Source organism: Helianthus annuus, chromosome 5 (genome assembly GCF_002127325.2).
Source record: "Helianthus annuus cultivar XRQ/B chromosome 5, HanXRQr2.0-SUNRISE, whole genome shotgun sequence".
NCBI lineage: Eukaryota > Viridiplantae > Streptophyta > Magnoliopsida > Asterales > Asteraceae > Helianthus > Helianthus annuus.
In genome coordinates this window covers 174,335,443-174,355,463 of record NC_035437.2, presented here as the reverse complement: position 1 = coordinate 174,355,463, position 20,021 = coordinate 174,335,443, and the positions used below count along the sequence as shown (strand labels likewise).

At 35.8% G+C, this 20,021-nt stretch overlaps 1 protein-coding gene across 1 annotated transcript; it reads left to right on the top strand.

Moving 5' to 3' along the window:
* The first annotated feature begins 12,565 nt into the window (after positions 1 to 12,565).
* On the top strand, positions 12,566 to 17,559 carry LOC110942245 (transcription factor VIP1). The gene is made up of 4 exons (XM_022183995.2): positions 12,566 to 13,157; positions 14,264 to 14,396; positions 16,114 to 16,198; positions 17,192 to 17,559. Exons 1-4 carry the CDS (start codon positions 12,622 to 12,624, stop codon positions 17,413 to 17,415), a joined length of 978 nt encoding a protein of 325 aa, XP_022039687.1. The 5' UTR covers positions 12,566 to 12,621; the 3' UTR covers positions 17,416 to 17,559.
* Positions 17,560 to 20,021: the final 2,462 nt, after the last annotated feature.

Sequence of the window (20,021 nt, the reverse complement as noted above, 5' to 3'; positions counted from 1 at the left end):
CATTTAATGTATTGTATACATATCATCCATGCATCAACAACATCACATGTGAATTCCACGTCTTGATTTGATTGTGTTTATGAGTCACCTACAAGTAGGGGTGTAAACGAGCCGAGCCCAAGCCCGACTAGGCTCGAGCTCGGCTCGTTATGTTTTTATGAAGCTCGAGCTCGAGCTCGGTTCGAGCCTACTTCTCTGAGCTCGAGCTCGGCTCGCGAGTAAAACCCAAAGCTCGAGCTCGGCTCGACTCGGCTCCAGCTATTTCGAGAACAACCTCAAATGAGCTAGAAGCTCAGCTCGAGCTCGTTTCAACAACGATTAAGCGAGCCAAAGCTCGGTTCGAGCTCGGCTCACCAATGTTATCATCATCATTATTATATTATATATAAAAAAAACTAAAATTTTGTTTAGGCTCGTTTGGGCTCGCGAGCCTAAACGAGCTTTGTATTTCAGGCTCGAGCTCGGGCTTGATAACTAAACGAGTAGCTCTCGAGCCTCTGGGCTTGTTTACACCCCTACCTACCAGTCAATTTATCCTGTATTGTAGACGACGACAACAGAAACCAGTCATGGACTCGTGGTCGTATTTATGTTAAGCCCAATTAAAAAAAAGCCTACTCAATTTCAGCCCATTACATAGCCCAATTTCAGCCTCTTCCCTGATCCATCGAGAATCGACCGTCCCTATGGAAATCTGGTTTGAAGATGACAATGTGCATTTTGTATTCTGTTAGACTATGTGCTTTACTCTAACATTTAGGGTCTTAACGGTTACATGACATGTTAAGCAGCATTACACACTACTTCTTCCTTGTGTTAAGGGGTATTAAATAGATTATTTGTTAACATATTAACCGGGTGTTACAAAATTACAATTTATATTCTGACCTGTCATGTTTTAAACTTGAAAATTGTATAAGACGAACCGATTGTTTAACTTATATTATTTATATTTGAGTTAATTACTGTTTTCGTCCATGTGGTTTGTCAAAAATCACTATTTCAGTCCATTAGTTTAAAAATTGTGATTTCAGTCCATCTGGTTTCACTTTCGTAACCATTTCAGTCCACCTTGTAACCATTTCAGTCCCTGTACTTACAGAATAAATGGATTGAAATGGTTACGAAAGTGAAACCACAGGGACTGAAATGGTTACCAAAGTGAAACCACAGAGACTGAAATCGCAATTTTTAAACTAATGGACTGAAATAGTGATTTTTGACAAACCACAGGGACGAAAACAGTAATTAACTCTTTATATTTTTTTGAACGGCAAATTTGGATCACTGACGGATCACTGTAGTATTATCGTACCATCAGCGGAACCAGCCGATCATATTCATCTCCATTAGGCATAATGCCTATGCACCAATTCAGTATGAATCCCAAATAAATATGAGAAAAACTCACTTGTGGGACTCGAACTCGGGACCTATTGGTCTCCAAATCTTATCTCACCCCAAAATACCACTAGGCTATAAATATAAAAAAATAAGATAAAGGATATAAGTAATCAAAATTGTTAAACAAGCCGGTTCCAAACAACCGACCGATTTACCTTTTTTTTTCAAGACCAAAGTTAGTAGTTGGACGAAAGATTCCCGATGAATCGAATAGTAAACAATCCTAGTAGGTAACATCCTTTATATAATAATTAACAAGTTAGTCAATAATGATGTATCAAATAAATACGATAAAAAACATATCATGACATGTACCTCTATTGCACTTGCCATGTGTCCCAAGTGTCTTTCTTTACTTTTCTATAAAGAAGTGCTTACGTGTTAACATTGTTACACAAAGGAAAAGGCATGGGCCCTTCTAATCATTGCCCTTCTAATCATTCCTATCTCACTATTACCTATTGTAGTAACATTTTTTAACGGTAAATTAGGATCACTGATGAAATACTAAAGTATTATTTTGTTACTAGTGAAATTATCCGATTATATCTATCTTCACTAGGCAATAATACTTATACATCAATTCAGGAGAAAACCCAATAAAATAAATCTGCGAAAAAACCCTTAGTGAGAATCGAACCGAACATCGAATGGTCCCTATATCTTATCTTACTTTCAAAATGTCACTAGGCTATGATACCATGGGCCTATTCTCCTTACATGTTTTTATGGGTTTGTTCAATATTCTTATAAGATATATAACGAGTTTTTGCCCCGCCCGCGTTGCGGGGCACTAAGTCGAATATTTATCTCTCACATGTACGTCAGATGTTTCGGTTACCTGTACTTATTACTCACAACACGATCTCATGAAATATAACATCGAGTCAACCAATTAAAACAAAACACTACCATACTTTTGCTAAAAAAAACAAAAACGATGGAATACTTACCACTTGACACGAATAAGAATTATACCTAGCCAAGCAATTAAAACAAAACACTAACATAGTTTTGCCAAATAAAAACATTAAAACGATGGCATGTCTGTAAGTTTACACTTGGGGCAAAATCGTAATTTGACATGGTAAAAAAAACAAAAACAATGGCAAAACTATAAATTTTAGCTGAGGGCAAAACAGTAATTTGGCTAGGAGAAGAAAAAAAACAAAACCAATCGTAAAACTGTAAATTTAAACGGGGAAAATCGTAATTTAGCTGAATCAATGTGGAAGTGTTAGACAGCTTCCTGACACTATTCCCCTCAATAGTAAATGTATTAGTATTAGTATTAGCTGTCTGGCACTAACACTGTCAATGATAAATGTATTATTAGTAAATATAGAAATTTACGATATCAAATTAAAAAAATAAAAACAGAAAATGAAATTAGTTATATTCGGGATGTATAGACATCCATAGCCATCTCAAAATAATTAGGCCAAATCAATAAGTGCATAACTATTCAATTACATTTTTGTATCATACGTGAAGCTTTAGGTACATATCATGGTAACTAAAACATCATCAATGTTTGTTTTTCCTGTGTGATACCATGTGGGTTAATTGTTGTGCAACGACATCTAAAATTTATTAAAATTAATGTTTTTAAATGAATTTGTCAAGAGGCATTCAAATCACCAGGGTGAATTCTTCTCAACTAAGTGGTGAGGTTTCAATCCTCATTATGAGTGTTTAGACAGTGCGACATTAGGAAGTGCAAGTCGTCATTCTAGAAAAAAAGTTGACTGGCAGTTTAGGCAGAAGATTGAAGAAAATCAACCATTAAAACCTAACAAGACCGATAAAATCTAGTCTTAAATAGTTTTTTTTAGTAATAGCCCTGAATTCATTATATATATGCTCATTTCATTGCCTTCAAAATTCTTTTTGAGCATGAAACCATTAGGAAGAGCTTTAGGTTTGATCACATCATTTGAAGCTTAAACTATCAGACTAGATGGTGTAGTGTGGCGCCCCTACCACCCCCATCATTGTTGGCGCCCCTACACCACCCCGTCTCCGCCAAGGGGGCACTATCCTTGACCTTTGCCAAAGCCCTAGCGGGGCTGAAGAAGAAGAAGGGGATGGGGCCCATTGCCTGATCCAATAAGATTTGAGTTTATTTTTTCTATTTTTTTAATATAGTTAAAAGAGGCCTTATAGAGGACGTTATTCCACACCGTGTAAGTTAACGATAAAACCTCTCACTTATGTGTCGCCTACGTGGCGTAATAAAGCCCCTAGGAACGTGAGATCACACCACCCAACCTCAGTATTGTTTCGTAACTATGGTAGCCGCAAGAGGAAAGTTGTTGAAGACAAAAGGGTCTATTAAGCTTAAACCGTGATTATTACAAATTGATTAGTTGATTTAGATTACCTTTTTTTGACGAAAAATTTAGATCACTGACTGCTACTGGAGTATTATCATACCATCAGCGAAACCACCCGATTATATCTATCTCTAGTAGTTTTATAATGGTTTATTTTAGTTTAAAGTGTTTAATAGACAATTACCATCTTTAAAGCCGGATAATAAACCCCACTAAAAAGATATATTAACCTTATTATTGTTAGAATAAGAAAAAGTAACAAGACAAGACATTACTTTAGGGTAATCATTATATAAAAAAGGATCATGGTTCTCATAACTTTAAGCCGCACCATCGTAATTTCACATGCCATAAACTTTATTTTCTGCATTCTATGAAATAACATGATTTTATGCACTGATTGTACACTTTCTATTCTTCTTCAAAAGCAAATATATCAATTATTCTTTTAAAAGCATATTATGCACTTTCCTTAATTCAATGTATAATGTGATATGCATCACTAATATTGCTATGAACACGTATATACACGACATAATGCAACACAACACAATTATATAACATATAGTCACCTTTAACTATAACGAATACGTTTTAATTTTTTCGAACCAAACACCAATCCAATTTATAAAAATATAACACTATTTTATTTTAAACCAATAAAAATCATAAATTCAAACCATACCCATACAAGCCGGACCCCTTGATATATATATATAGGAAGAGGATCATGAGAAAACTAAATATAAATGAGAAAACTAACTAAAATCCACTAAAAATGAGGGGGAGGGAGACTTTTAATGAAGGAGGGGTAAAATTGGAAAAAAAAATATATAACTTTTCAAACATTTCCCATTTCTCCATACGTTATCATTTTAAGACAAAAATGGCACCATAAGATCACAAATTTTCTTATCTTTCATTCAAGTATATTCGAGCATATTTTTTATGACATAAAAAAAGATTTATGGTGTCGCCTTGTTTTCAACACTATTATTATAGTAGTGCACATGTGCAATATAACATGTACTACAATTGCATTACATGCTTAAAATTAGCTTTTTGAGTCTAGTTTAGCTTTTAGGGTTAGTTTTTTTTGGAGGTTTAGGATTAGGATTAAGTTTTTTTGGTGTGGGGAGGGGGGGTTTAGGTTTTTTGGGGGTGGGGGGTTTAGGTTTTTTTCGGGTTTATGTTTAAGGTTTAGTTTTAGGTTTTTGGAGGGTGGGGGGGGTTTAGGTTTTTGGGGGGTGGGGGAGGGGGGTTTAGGTTTTTTTTTTTTTTTTTTTTGGGGGGGGGTGTGGGGGGTTTAAGTTTTTTTCGGGTTTATGTTTAGGGTTTAGTTTTAGGTTTTTGGGGGGTGGGGGGTGGGTGGCGGTGGGTTAAGTGGTTTAGGCTTTCCGTATTAGTGCACATGTGCAGTACAACAAAATTTTTTTTTTTTTTTGAAAATTTTTTTCTATACATAAAAAGTAGCGATTTTTCTTTAAAAAATTATAAAAAAATTGGTATTTTTTAGGTATTTTTTAGGTCTTTTTAAGGTTTTTTTAGTTAGTTTTTTTGTTTTCTCATTTAAACTAGTTTTCTCATGATCCATCCCCTATATATATATATATATATTGTATTTCATAGGCAAAAATTCGATCGTACCCATTGAAAATATGGTTAAAAGATTCGCACTCTCAAAAAATAATTCCTAAATACCTCATTGTAATCATTTATTACTTTAAAGGGGAATGGTGCATAGTTGCATACGCATCATTTTATTGGTATCCTTTCTCCTATTAGTTTCCTTTCTAAATGAATATAAAAAAGGAAAAATTACAAGTTTTGTTCTTTATCTTTATACCACTTTTTAGGCGGTGTCCTTTTTAATGAATGTTGACAGGCGGTGTCCTTTACTAGGTATTTTGTTACAAGTTTAGTCCTTTACACCCAACCTAGTTAAAAAACCTTGTTAATTGTTGGGTGTAAAGGACTAAACTTGCAACAAAATACCTAGGTAAATGACTAAACTTGCAATAAAATACCTAGTAAAGGACACCGTCTGTCAACAATTAACAAGGTTTTTTAACTGGGTTGGGTGTAAAGGACTAAACTTGCAACAAAATACCTAGTAAAGGACACCGCCTGTCAACATTCGTTAAAAAGGACACCGCCTGAAAAGTGATATAAAGATAAAGGACAAAATTTGTAATTTTTCCTATAAAAAAACAAAATTTTATTTAGTTGTTTAATTTAATTAGTAGATAACATAAATAGACATATAATTTAGTAGATAACATAAATAGACATATAATTTAGTAGATAACATAAATAGACATATAATAATTAATTTTTGAAGTATTTATGTCGCTAGATTTTAACATTATTAGAATGTTATTACTCTTTCAAAAGTTGATATTTTGAAAAAACGTGCTACATGTTGACAAAACTTAATGCTCTTATTATCTTTTTTAATACTATTTTTGATTTAATATAATCAAAGATTTTAGTCGTTTTCGTTAAAGATTCACAAATTTCTACCCTTATTTTCGATGAAATTTTAAATAAACATTTTAGTCCATCCAATAATTACAAAACTTAATATTTATAAGTGTAGAAATTTATGGTATCAAACACACAAAACAAGAACAAAGCAATAGCGACAAAACGGTGACCAAAATCTTATTATTCACCCAAACCAGAAAACACCCCCCAATACCCAATGATCTTACCAACTGTAAGATCTATATGAACAGATGTTCAGATCAACTGATTTAATCAGTTGATCTATAAGAATACAAGACAAGAAATAAGAACAATACAGAAAGAAACAACCTGATCTACAAAGCTTGATCTCACAGTCGAGATCTTACCAACAACACAAGCAGATCGGTACAATACAACAACAAGAAATACAAAGGGTGAAAGAGATCAGAGCAAATGAGGAAGATGATTGAAGATTATTCCGGAACAATGAGAGAGAAACTCTCATTATATACCAAAAATATCTGAAGTTACATCCAGCACCCTTGAACTATCTTCTAACATACCGGAACATAAGAATAGTTACAACAAGGCCCTTCAACAACAACAACCTGTCATAACCACTTTGTCAATCGGTTAGAATTGCATAACAGAATATTTGAATGAAACAAACAATAAAATGATACAAACTATCATTCTTTTAACATCCCCTCTTCATTCAAATATGAAAACCAATTAACCATCCCCAACTTTTCACAAAACTTCTTATGTTGCACAATACTTAACCCTTTGGTAAAACCACCTGCTGGTTGACTCTCAGAGTCAACTTTGACAGTTTCAATAACCCCTGAACTTACCTTTTCTCTCAGAAAGTGAAGATCAACCTCAAAGTGTTTAGTTTTTTCATGAAAAACAGGGTTGGCTGCTATAGACATAGCAGCCTTACTATCACAATATAACTTAACTGGCAAACCACAATTAACACCCACTTCCCTCAACAAATTCAGTAACCATATTATCTCACAAGTTGCCGAACACATAGCTCGATACTCGGCCTCACCTGTAGACCTAGAAACAGTGCTCTGTTTCTTGCTTTTCCAAGAAACTAAAGAACTGCCAAGATAGACACAATAACTAGTCACGGACTTTCTTGTAGACAAACATTTTGCCCAGTCCGAGTCCACATAACCAACTAGATCCAGTCTATCACTCCTTTTGAACAATAAACCACAACCAGGGCCGGATTTGAGATACCTTAACAATCTTAAGGCAATCTGCAAATGTACATCAGTTGGACTGTGCATAAACTGACTCAGAAACTGCACAGCATAACTGATATCCGGACGAGTCAAGGAGAGATAGATTAGTTTTCCTATTAGTTTTTGAAAACCAGTGACATTTTTCAAAGCACTTTGACTTTTAGACACCTTAGCAGTTACCACATAGCTTTGTTCAATAGGTGTGTTAATAGGTTTGCATGCCAAATAACCAAATTCACTCAAAAGTTCCAAGCAATATTTCCTTTGATTTAAACACACACCAGACTCGTTATACAAAACCTCAATGCCTAAGAAATATTTCAGTTTACCTAAATCTTTAATTTGGAAGTTTAAATTCAGAATAGCCTTAATTTTACTAACTTCATCAATACTGTTTCCAGTAACAACAATGTCGTCCACATAGACTAAAAGAATAACAAATACTTCTTTTTTAGCCAAAACATACATAGAGTGATCACACTTGCTTTGCACAAATCCATAGTCAACAAGCACACCATTTAGCCTTTCATTCCATTTCCTAGGGGCCTGTTTCAGCCCATACAACGACTTAACTAGTTTACAAACTCTAGTCTCATCAGAAGAATAATAACCCTCAGGTAAACACATATACACATCTTCATTAATAGTGCCATACAAGAAGGCATTATTAATGTCAAGCTGAAACATAGGCCAATCATTTTGAACAGCAAGGGCAATAATACATCTCACAGTTACCATTTTCACTACGGGTGAAAATGTTTCCCCAAAATCCAAACCTTCCCTTTGATTAAACCCCTTGGCCACAAGTCTAGCTTTGAACCTTTCTATTTCTCCACTAGACTTGTACTTGACCTTATAAACCCATTTACAGCCAATGGGTTTTCTACCAGGGGGTAAATCAACAAGTGTCCAGGTATTATTCCTGAATAAGGCCTCCATTTCCTTATTCATTGCCTCAACCCACCTAGGGTCTTTAGCAGCCTCATTATAACTAGAAGGCTCAAGAGTTTTATTTAACAAACTAACAAAGCTAAAATTTTCTTTTGACAAACAAGCATAATTCACAGTTTTATCTATACTATACTTAGCATTTCCACTTAACACATAATCCTCAAACCTTTTCGGAACGACTGAAGTCCTAGTGGACTTTCTAAGACTTAGACCAGCACCCTCAGATAGGTTGGTCTCATCACTTGGTATTCCACTGTCCTCTGCCTCGCCATAAAACCCAGGTTCACTACTTCCTTCATAACCAGTTGGAACTTGCTGAGGTTGATCAGCAATACTGGTTATGGTAGATGTGGAGGGTCCTAATGGCTGCTGATCATCACTGGCACCACCATGAGAGCCATTATTACCCTCTTCATCATCGGGCATTTGTGAAACTTCAGGTGTTTCAGTATCATAGCAATCAAAAAAGGTTATGTGATTTAAGTTTTTATCAACAAATTCTGAATTACCAACATGTTTATTCTTGAAAGGGTAAACATCCTCATAAAACTTAACATCTCTAGAAAATAAGACCTTCTTATTATCTAGACTCCACAATTTATAACCCTTCTTAACATTTGAATACCCAATCAATACACACTTATCAGCATGATAAGTAAACTTGTCTGATTCATTTAACACAGTGCTAAAACACAAACACCCGAAGTTTCTAAGATGTGTCAAAGAAGGTTTAAAACCAAAGACTATCTCATACGGACTTTTACCTAACAACACAGAAGAGGGTAACCTGTTAATCAGGTAAACAGCAGTCAGAACACAATCAGACCAAAAACTCAGAGGTAGACCACCTTGAAACATCAAGGCTCTAGCTATATTTAATAGGTGCCTATGCTTACGCTCAACCACACCATTTTGCTGTGGTGTGTATGCACAAGTTGTTTGATGTAAAACACCTTTCCCTCTTAAAAAACTACTCATTTGATTATTTACAAACTCGGTTCCATTATCACTTCTGAAAATCTTTACTCTTTTTTTAAACTGAGTTAAGAGTAATTCATAAAAACCAGTTATATTTTCAAAAACTTCCATTTTATTTTTTAGTAAATAACACCATACAGTTCGTGAATAATCATCAACCACAGTTAGAAAATATTTAAACCCTTCATTACTAGACACTCTGTATGGACCCCATACATCTAAGTGAACTAAATCACCTATCTCTTTTGTTTTATGATCACTTAATGGAAATGGAACCCTTACTTGTTTTGCCTTATGGCAAACTTCACATGGACCATGGTCTAAAGTTTTAATATCTAGACACCCTTTTAAAACAACTAGAACCTGATCAGACGGGTGGCCTAGCCTACTATGCCACAAACTTGACTTAAACACACTATTCAAACAGACATTAACAGAATTACCATGTTTCCCAACAAAGTATAAACCATTGTCCTGACTACCAGTCACCAGGACCTTCTTGGATCTCAAATCCTGAAGCAAACAACGATTTTCATCAAACAAGACTCCTATCTTATTGTCTTTAGCTAATCTAAAGACAGACAACAAATTCACACTATAACCAGGAACATAAAACACATCTTCAAGAATGACATTATTAACAAGTTTTATTTTACCAATTTTATACACTTTAACATCAGTTCCATTTGGATGACTCTGAGAGTCAACCAGCAGGTGGTTTTACCAAAGGGTTAAGTATTGTGCAACATAAGAAGTTTTGTGAAAAGTTGGGGATGGTTAATTGGTTTTCATATTTGAATGAAGAGGGGATGTTAAAAGAATGATAGTTTGTATCATTTTATTGTTTGTTTCATTCAAATATTCTGTTATGCAATTCTAACCGATTGACAAAGTGGTTATGACAGGTTGTTGTTGTTGAAGGGCCTTGTTGTAACTATTCTTATGTTCCGGTATGTTAGAAGATAGTTCAAGGGTGCTGGATGTAACTTCAGATATTTTTGGTATATAATGAGAGTTTCTCTCTCATTGTTCCGGAATAATCTTCAATCATCTTCCTCATTTGCTCTGATCTATTTCACCCTTTGTATTTCTTGTTGTTGTATTGTACCGATCTGCTTGTGTTGTTGGTAAGATCTCGACTTCAACTAATCAACCAACAAAAGCAGTAAACTAACTACAGTAAAGGAAAGATCTCACAGTGGGTGCAAAGTCTTCACACAAGATGAAGACTGTAACCTTCTAGGGTTACAAGACAATCACCAACAGCAATGAACAAACACTGGTTGGTTTGCTCTGAATCCTTCTAGGGTTTCAGAGACCAACGCAGTCTTCTCACAGATTCCAAGAATAGAACCAAGCAAAAACTCCGATTAGGGTTTCACAGACCCTAACTCGATATCACGCCCAAGATCAACCAACTAGGGTTTCTTAAGATCAGAAACCCTAAGACAACCTACAAGAAACACAATAAGAGATATGAAACAGCGGAAGAACTATCAATCAAGAGCTTATTTAGCTCTGATACCATGTAGAAATTTATGGTATCAAACACACAGAACAAGAACAAAGCAATAGCGACAAAACGGTGACCAAAATCTTATTATTCACCCAAACCAGAAAACACCCCCCAATACCCAATGATCTTACCAACTGTAAGATCTATATGAACAGATGTTCAGATCAACTGATTTAATCAGTTGATCTATAAGAATACAAGACAAGAAATAAGAACAATACAGAAAGAAACAACCTGATCTACAAAGCTTGATCTCACAGTCGAGATCTTACCAACAACACAAGCAGATCGGTACAATACAACAACAAGAAATACAAAGGGTGAAAGAGATCAGAGCAAATGAGGAAGATGATTGAAGATTATTCCGGAACAATGAGAGAGAAACTCTCATTATATACCAAAAATATCTGAAGTTACATCCAGCACCTTTGAACTATCTTCTAACATACCGGAACATAAGAATAGTTACAACAAGGCCCTTCAACAACAACAACCTGTCATAACCACTTTGTCAATCGGTTAGAATTGCATAACAGAATATTTGAATGAAACAAACAATAAAATGATACAAACTATCATTCTTTTAACAATAAGTCTTGCTAAAATTTAGTAGTAAAAAACATAAACAAGCGTATTTATAAATTCATTCATGTAAAATAAAAAATAAAAAATAAAAAACTTGTGAAAAGCTACCCGAATCCGTTTTATGTTCATGATTTATTTCGTTAAATAATAAACGAATAACACAAATTTGACCCCACAAATATAAATTCCTTAACAGAATCATGTGTCCACTCTATATATACGAATAGTCCGCGGGTCCATTTGAAGTGAGTGACATGATACTAGATGAAAGATTTTTTATTAAACGTTATAATTTTAACTCTCCATATCTCATTCTTTATTTGTGTTTTTATCTTACTCACACACACTTATTTTACTATTTTTTCTCGGTTTTTTACACTCACACGACATTTAATATAAAGATGAATGGTAACATATGAAATGTAAAGGTTGAATTTACTCTCTACTTTATACTTTTGAGATTATAAACCTAATATAGATGTTAGATGAAGGAAAACTCTAATTTTTCTCTATAACTTAAGATAAAAAGGGTAATGATAAACCTACTCAACACTCCGATCCTTATATGTTATATATTTTCAAAATAAGTTATCAACAATTCTAAACATAAAATACATACACCAAAATAAAGAAGTTATCAACAATTATACTCTATATGACAATTTACGTCAGGTCTTAGAAACAGTTCCCGTTTTCCAGTCTTTATGACCTAGATTTGTCGGTCATTATGTTTATGTCTTGGCTCGCGGCAGATAGAAGTAGGAGGCTAGAGAGAGAAAGAGAGAGCAAAAAGTTCCCGTCACCAACGGTATGTTGGTTCGTAGGCTAAAGAGCCATCGTCACCGACTCTATTCGTGGGTCCAAGTTATAAACATAAAATAGATACACCAATATTCTAAAGTAATATGTAAAGATAAACCTAGAATCTTTAAAAAAAAATCACATACAAACCAAACATATCATAACTTAATCTAAAAAAATTAGTTTAATCCTTTTACAAACAATCCATGTGAAATGACAAATTTACCCCTACATCAACATCGAAAAACACACCCCCCCTTTTTTCTCAAATACAAAAAAGTCTCCAACTTCAACCACCACCACACTTCACCTAAACCCTCTCTCAATGAACCCAAACTTCGCCGGAAAACCCCTCCCCGCCGCCTCCTTCCACGGCGGCGGCCGTATGGACCTCGACCAGATGCCAGACACACCCAATCGCCGAACCACCCACCACCGCCGCGCCCAATCCGAAACCTTCTTCCGCTTTCCCGACGACGACATCCTGCTAGACGACGTCGTTGCAGACTTCAATTTCGCCACCATAGACTTACCTTCTATTCCCACCACAACCGCCGATTCGGATGCAGAGTCTTCGGATGTTAACGCCGTTAGATCCACGGCTACTAAGGCTGACGCCGTTAATCATCATCATGTACGGAGTTTGTCGGTTGATGGTGATTTTTTTAATGGGTTAGGGTTTAGCGCCGCCGCTGACGGCGGTGGTGGCTACCGTCATAGGCGTAGTGGGTCGGTTGATGGGTCTAATGCGTCGTCGTTTGATGGGGATTCGGTGTTGATGATGGTGGATAATTCGAAGAAAGCTCTTGCCCCTGATAAGTTAGCGGAACTTGCTTTGGTTGACCCTAAAAGAGCTAAAAGGTTTGATTTTTTTGCTGGCTTTTTGTTTATTTTTTGTGGGTTTTGTTTAGTTTTTGTTGAATTTTTCTGGGGTTTTGTTGGTTAATTCATTGGGCTTTTGTTAGATTTTTTTTTTTTTTTTGTTGGGGGGGGGGGGGGGGCGTTATTTGATTATTTGGTTAATTAGGGATTTAGGGTTAACCAAGTGATTATCTGGTTCTGAATATTTAGTATTACATAGTATAGGGGTGGTTATATACTGACGAAAATCGATTAAACTGAAGCAAGCTGACTAGTTTGAGACTTTGAGATATATATTGTTCGGTTTGAACCTGTTCAGTTTTGACGGTTTATGGTTCGGTTTACTGTTTGCAACTTGGAGCTCGTAACCGTTGTTCAACATCTTATTTATTTTAGAGTTAAATGCCATTTTAGTCTATGTGGTTTGAGCCATTTTGTCAGTTTAGTCCAAAGGTTTGAAACGTTGCCATTTTAGTCCACTGGGTTAACTCCATCCCTTTATTCTGTTAACTAGAAGGGCATTTCGGTCATTTTATATGTAATTCTGTTAACTAGAAGGGCAATTCGACCATATAAAATGATCGAATTACCTTTCTAGCTAACAGAAATAATGGATGGAGTTAACCCAGTGGACTAAAATGGCAACGCTTGAAACTATTTGGACTCAAATGGCAACGTTTCAAACCTTTGGACTAAAGAATTACATATCAAATGATCGAATTACCTTTCTAGCTAACAGAAAAAATGGACGGAGTTAACCCAGTGGACTAAAATGGCAACGCTTGAAACTATTTGGACTAAAACGGCAACGTTTCAGACCTTTGGATCAAACTGGCAAAATGGCCCAAACCACAGGGACTGATATGGCATTTAACTCTTTATTTTAGGAATATAGAGTTATGTGTGTGTATGTTCATGAAGACATGAACAATCCTTGTCATTTATAACAAGTGAATACAAAACTAAGCTTTTGAAAAAAATGAAAATTGGTTTAAAACTGCCAAAACCGACGGGTTCCGATGGGCCGGACCGTGAACACCTCTAAGAGATAAACTCTTTCGAAACACCAAAAAGTTACAAAAAGGTTGATTTGTTGTTGTTTGCAGGATTCTTGCTAATAGACAATCGGCTGCGCGATCAAAAGAGAGGAAAATACGTTATACGGGTGAGTTGGAGAGGAAAGTGCAAACCCTTCAAAATGAGGCAACAACACTCTCAACCCAAGTGACCATGCTCCAGGTATTTTTCGGTCTAATTAATAATTATTATAATAATATTTGAAGTTTATAAAAAATAGGAAAAATTACAAGTTTTGTCCTTTATCTTAATACCACTGATCAGGCGGTGTCCTTTTTAACGAATTTTGACAAGTTTTGCCCTTTACAAGGAATTTTGTTGCACGTTTTGTCCTTTTGGCTTAACTCAGTTAGATTTTCTTGTTAAATCTTGTCACCCAAGGGTATTTTAGTCTTTTTACCCATTTATTTCAAGAGTCAACCCTAAAATATTTTGTTTTTTTCTTTTAAATAAATGGGTTCAAAGACTAAAATACCCTTGGGTGACAAGATTTAACAAGAAAATCTAACTGGGTTAAGCCTAAAGGACAAAATGTGCAACGAAATTCCTTGTAAAGGGCAAAACTTGTCAAAATTCGTTAAAAAGGACACCGCCTGATAAGTGGTATTAAGATAAAGGACAAAACTCGTAATTTTTCCTAAATAATATATAGTTTGTATTTGGTAATTTGAGTTCAATATTATCAAAATCAAAATTTATCGAACTTTTGGAAGTTATTTTCAGTTTGGTAGTAATCAAACATAAAAAAGATTGTAATGGATTCTTGATCTTCTAGTTTATAAGTTAGCAACTTATGATTTCGAAAGTTTTTAATTCGTTTTCTGGATTTTATAAACGTATGTGAAAATGGAAAATTTGTACATGTAGATATGCACGGGTCGGGTTAGGCGGAATGAGCCCCAAACGCTGCTTAATCCGCCTTCTCTGGATTTTATAACTATATAATGTGTTAAGTATAGTTACAAAAGTTGATTATAACAGTTACTATTCAAGTTTTATAAAGTGATTTAGGGGGTGTTTGGGGTTGAGTTTTGAAGGAGATTTTTAGATTATTGAGTTTTGAAATCGTAAATAATCAGTTTTGAGTGTTTGGGTAAAAAGTTTGAAAAATTAAAAAAATTGATTATTTACGTTTAGAAAGTTACAAAACACAGTTTTCCAAAACCAGCTCCCCCTCTACTGCAACAAAACGCAGTTTTCCAAAAATTGATTATTTGCGTTTAGAAAAGGATTTTCACTTTATTTTTTTAAATATATTTGCCAAACGCTCAAATAGTTGATTATCTGATTATTGTGATATCAAGCAACATAATCAAATCCAAACACTATCTTTCAACATCACGTTTTGTTACAGTTAATTATCTGATTCTGATTATTCAAAACGCATAATCTATTTTCAAAACTCAACCCCAAACACCCTCTTAGAATTTTATATGCTTAAGGATACGCCTCAGATCTTTTAACCCATTTGACCCGTTTCATTTCTAGTTCAGTCTTTTAGCTGAAAAGTTTCAGGGAATTTTTCTGATCCATTAAAATTCAAACCGGCAAAGAAAAACTTGGTGATATTCTAATAAAAAGGAAAAAAATAAGGCATGATATGTTGGACTTAATCGTATTGTTCACGTGAGAAACGGGTCACGGGCGGCATAAGAGTTTTTTTAGTTTGGTTTATTTATGGTATGGTGTCAATTAGTTGATATTTTGGAAAAAGGAAGACGTTGCTTGGTCATTAAGATTCTAGTTTATTATTAATAGGAGTCTTAGGATTTTTTTTTTTTTTTTTTTTTTTGAAATTTCCGAATTTAGTTGATAAAAAAGAGTCTAACCGATTCAAAGGGCCTTCATTATAATTTATAATACAATAATTGTGATGCAGCGGGATACAACCACTCTAACTTCTGAGAATAAGGAGCTCAAGCTGCGGCTACAAGCGATGGAGCAACATGCAAAACTCACAAATGGTAAATAGGTTCAATACCTTTTTTTCCGGGAATATGAGAACCTGTTAGAGAAAACTAGGGATTCCCAAAGGGTGTGCCTATTCAGACACTCATTTGCCTATTGGCACACCAAAAAGGTGTTTTTTTTCCTATATGCACACCCTACAGTGTCGAGCTGTGGCTAAAGCGTGGCGTTTTGGTCCGGTTAACCAGACAAAGACTGATGGGGTGTCTGATGGGTCTGTTGACCGGACCAAAACGCCGAGCTTTGGCCGTGTTTTGGTCCTGTCAACCAAACAAAAAACTGACCGGGTGTCAGTCTTTTGTCTGGTTAACGCGGCCAAAGCTTGGCGTTTTGGTCCGGTCAACAGACTCGTCAGTCTTTGTCTGGTTAACCGGACCAAAACGCCGCGCTTTAGCCACAACTCGACACTGTAAGATGTGTATACATGACAAAAAACACCTTTTTGGGTGTGGCTATCTACACACTTGGTGTGTAGATAGTTTGGGCCTTCCCAAATAACCTTACGCGTACCGTACCCATACCAGTCTTAGGTATTCGGTACATCTATTGGTACCAATTTTATTGATTTCAGTATTCAGTACTTTCGGTATCGGTACAGGTAAAAAATGGTACTGGTACCGACTTTTTATAGAACATGAAGAGTTTTTTTTTTTTTTAATATTATGTTTTATTTCGTATTATGGTATTTATGATACTCGTATCTATTTTACCTATCTGGTACCCGTATCGTAATGGTTCTTGTACCCGTTTTACCTATTTGGTACCCGTACTGTATCAGTACTCGTACGGATTTTATCTATTTGGTACCCACACAAAAAGTGGTACCAAAGCAGGTACCGTACCGAAACACCCGTACCCTATCAATATATTCGGTACGGTATTTAGTACCATTTTTTTCAAATTCGGTACTGGTATTTTCGGTACGTGTACGAGTATTTTCAAAAATGCATCGCCCTACACAACAAAAACTAATTCGTTTCATTTGACAGCTTTGAACGAAACCTTAAAAGCAGAAGTGCAGCGTCTCAAAATCGAGACAGGCCAAATGCCACCACTTAACGGAATGAACTACAACCGATCATTGCCACCTCAGCATGCGCATATGTTTCATCACTTCGCTAACCAGCCATCTCAGCAGCAACAGCAGCAGAATCGAATGCCCGATTCAACCACTAACCGTCCACCCAGGCCCACCTTCATGGACTTCAATTAATAGAACCCGGGTCGAGTTAAGAAGTAAAGATTTTATATGTCCATTTTTATGAAATAGGTGGGTAGCATATCATATTGTAGATACAAATATGGGAGATTGTTGAAATATTTGTTGCAAGTATTTATCTTTGTAAGGGTTTTTTTTTTTTTTTTTTTTTTTTTTTTTTTTTTGAACGGCCAACAAAATTCGTTTGTTCATACAAGATACACCAAGGACTGGCCAAAGCCTCTACCAATTACATAGTTGGAATAGAAGACCACGACCTTGAATTATGGTGAACCGCCCAAATCATTCTCCTTCATAAACTATCTTTTTTCCGTTTGAAACCTCTACTACCATTTCGCTAGCATAGACAAGTTTGCGTCCTGGAGTGAACCGAAGCCTAAACCACCATATTCAACCGGAGCAATCACATGATCCGATGCCATCCAACTCATATGAGACTTGTCTTTGTTGCCACCCCAAAAGAATGCCCTTCTAATTTTTATACTTGGCATGGTGATACTTTAGGTTTGACTATGGTAAGTCAAACATTGACTATGTTTTTTCAATGACTACAAACAAATTCTTGGGTGTGGATTGGTACTAGGTTGGGCCCAGTTGCATTGTTTCTCTTTTTGGACTTGGTTTTGATATGGGCTTCTGAAAAGCCCACATTATGAACATATAGTTCTATTATGTGTGATGCTATCCGCAATTTAATGAGTTTGATTTACTTCTCACATGACGGGTTTTGAGGCCTTAATGAGTTTGATTTACTTCTCAGATGACGGGGTTTGAGGCGGTTTGGCCGAGGTTTGTTTGGGTTGTTTTGGATTTAACTTATTGTTGGTAAGTTGATTAACAAATAGTTTTGAAGGAAGATAATATCCATTATATGCTCTTAAAGGGTAACATTTAATTTGCAAACAAATGTACAAGGATGATGAATGTTTTTGGAGTGTTGATCACACTTTTTTAATTGTTAAAATTAAGTCATTGGTAAAATTATAACTAATAGAAAGCTAAGAATGTTTGAAAGTGAAACATTTTCTAAACTCAATAGCTTTTATATACCTTGTTAATTTAATTTAATGTATAATGAAAAACACGAACTTTTATATACCCTTAAAGACCTTTTGACTTGTGCTTAGTATTTGTGTTCGGTGGTGGAGAATGATTGAGTGGCAAGCCTATACGGGTACGTGTTCTAATCGGTTTGAGTGATTACTTGCAAAGTGCTAATGTATCATTGATTAGCCAATTTTTAAACCGAGTGGAGAGAACATTGTGAGGAATGTGTATGATTTGTTAGTTTCAAGGACGGGTCAATCTTGGGTGACCATCTTTATGTGATTAATCGCTTTACCACTAATTATTCCGAAAATTGTAAAAAGCGTGAATCGGGCATGACATTAGACCTTAGCTTAAGTCTCGAGAATGGGAAGTGTGTTTTTCGTTCGATCCACGTGAAAGTGTAAAATAAATTTGCTTGAGGGCAAGCAAAAGACAAGTGTGGGGATCTTATACGTGGTCGAAAACCGGTGTTCTAGTATGTTTAAGTTTATGTTTTTACATAACTTTTAGTTTCGAACAGCCTACTTTTGATTGGAATTGTGTTTTGTAGGTCTAACGGAGTTTAAGGAGCTATTCGGGAGCTTTACGGAGCATCGGGGAGCGAACGGGATCAACCGGAACGCGAAACAAAGAAATTCGAAAAACAGGTTTTAGAGAGGTAGTCGCCGACGCCCTACTTTCTAGTCGGCGACGCCCTCCAGAAAACCTCGTCAGGTGGATAATGGATTTGCTCGTAGACAACTTTTTAGGCCGTCGGGAGCATTTTGATGAACCACAGGTCGTCGCCGACGCCCTCCTGGGCCGTCGCCGACGCCTCTTATGTGTGTATGACGCTGGTTTGTTGGTTTGAATGTTATGAACGAGTTATATAGGCATGTTTGGGGTCTTGAAAAGGTGTTGCGAGTTTTTGAAGTGTGAAACACCTTCTTGGAGCCAAGAACACATCCATCTTCATCATTCTTCCACACGAATCATCCGAATCATCTTACTAATCCTAACCCTAATCCACCACCGTCATCATCATCATCATCATCCAATCTTCAATCCATTCACCATCGCCACTTACCATAAACCCTAATCCTTATCATCCTCACCATCAAAGCTTCAAGATGTTCATCTTCATGCTCTCATCAATCGTTGATCACGTTCCGTTCACCATGAGCGGCTAATTCTCGCGGGTTTCACCCCGGTGTAGACTTTTGTAAGGATTTCTAGGGTTTGCTACTTGTTTAGTATTTGGTTTGTGACTATTTGAATTGCATTTGAATCATTAGATAATTGTCTTACGTTTGTGTTGAATTTATGAGTTGTCGCGTGAGTTATGAAATTTAACTTCGTGAAATGAATATGCGAATTTATGCCTTGTCTTTTGATAGGATTTACTTGTCCGAGGTAACGATATGCATTGCGGTCCGTCTTGAACGTTGATAGCAATTGGCACCTAAGCCTTGTGATTCTAAAATCATTAATGAACTAATTCAATTAAACCAAATTAAAACGTGTAGTGACCCTAGGTCCTACAATTCTCGAACCGGGTGTGAACCTTGTTC

What these genes read in the sequence shown, in the direction of transcription:
- LOC110942245 (XM_022183995.2), top strand. Translation starts at nt 12,622, where the DNA reads ATGAACCCAAACTTCGCCGGAAAACCCCTCCCCGCCGCCTCCTTCCAC. An exon ending in GACCCTAAAAGAGCTAAAAG is followed by an intron (nt 13,158 to 14,263) that starts GTTTGATTTTTT and finishes TGTTGTTTGCAG; the next exon opens with GATTCTTGCTAATAGACAAT. An exon ending in CCCAAGTGACCATGCTCCAG is followed by an intron (nt 14,397 to 16,113) that starts GTATTTTTCGGT and finishes ATTGTGATGCAG; the next exon opens with CGGGATACAACCACTCTAAC.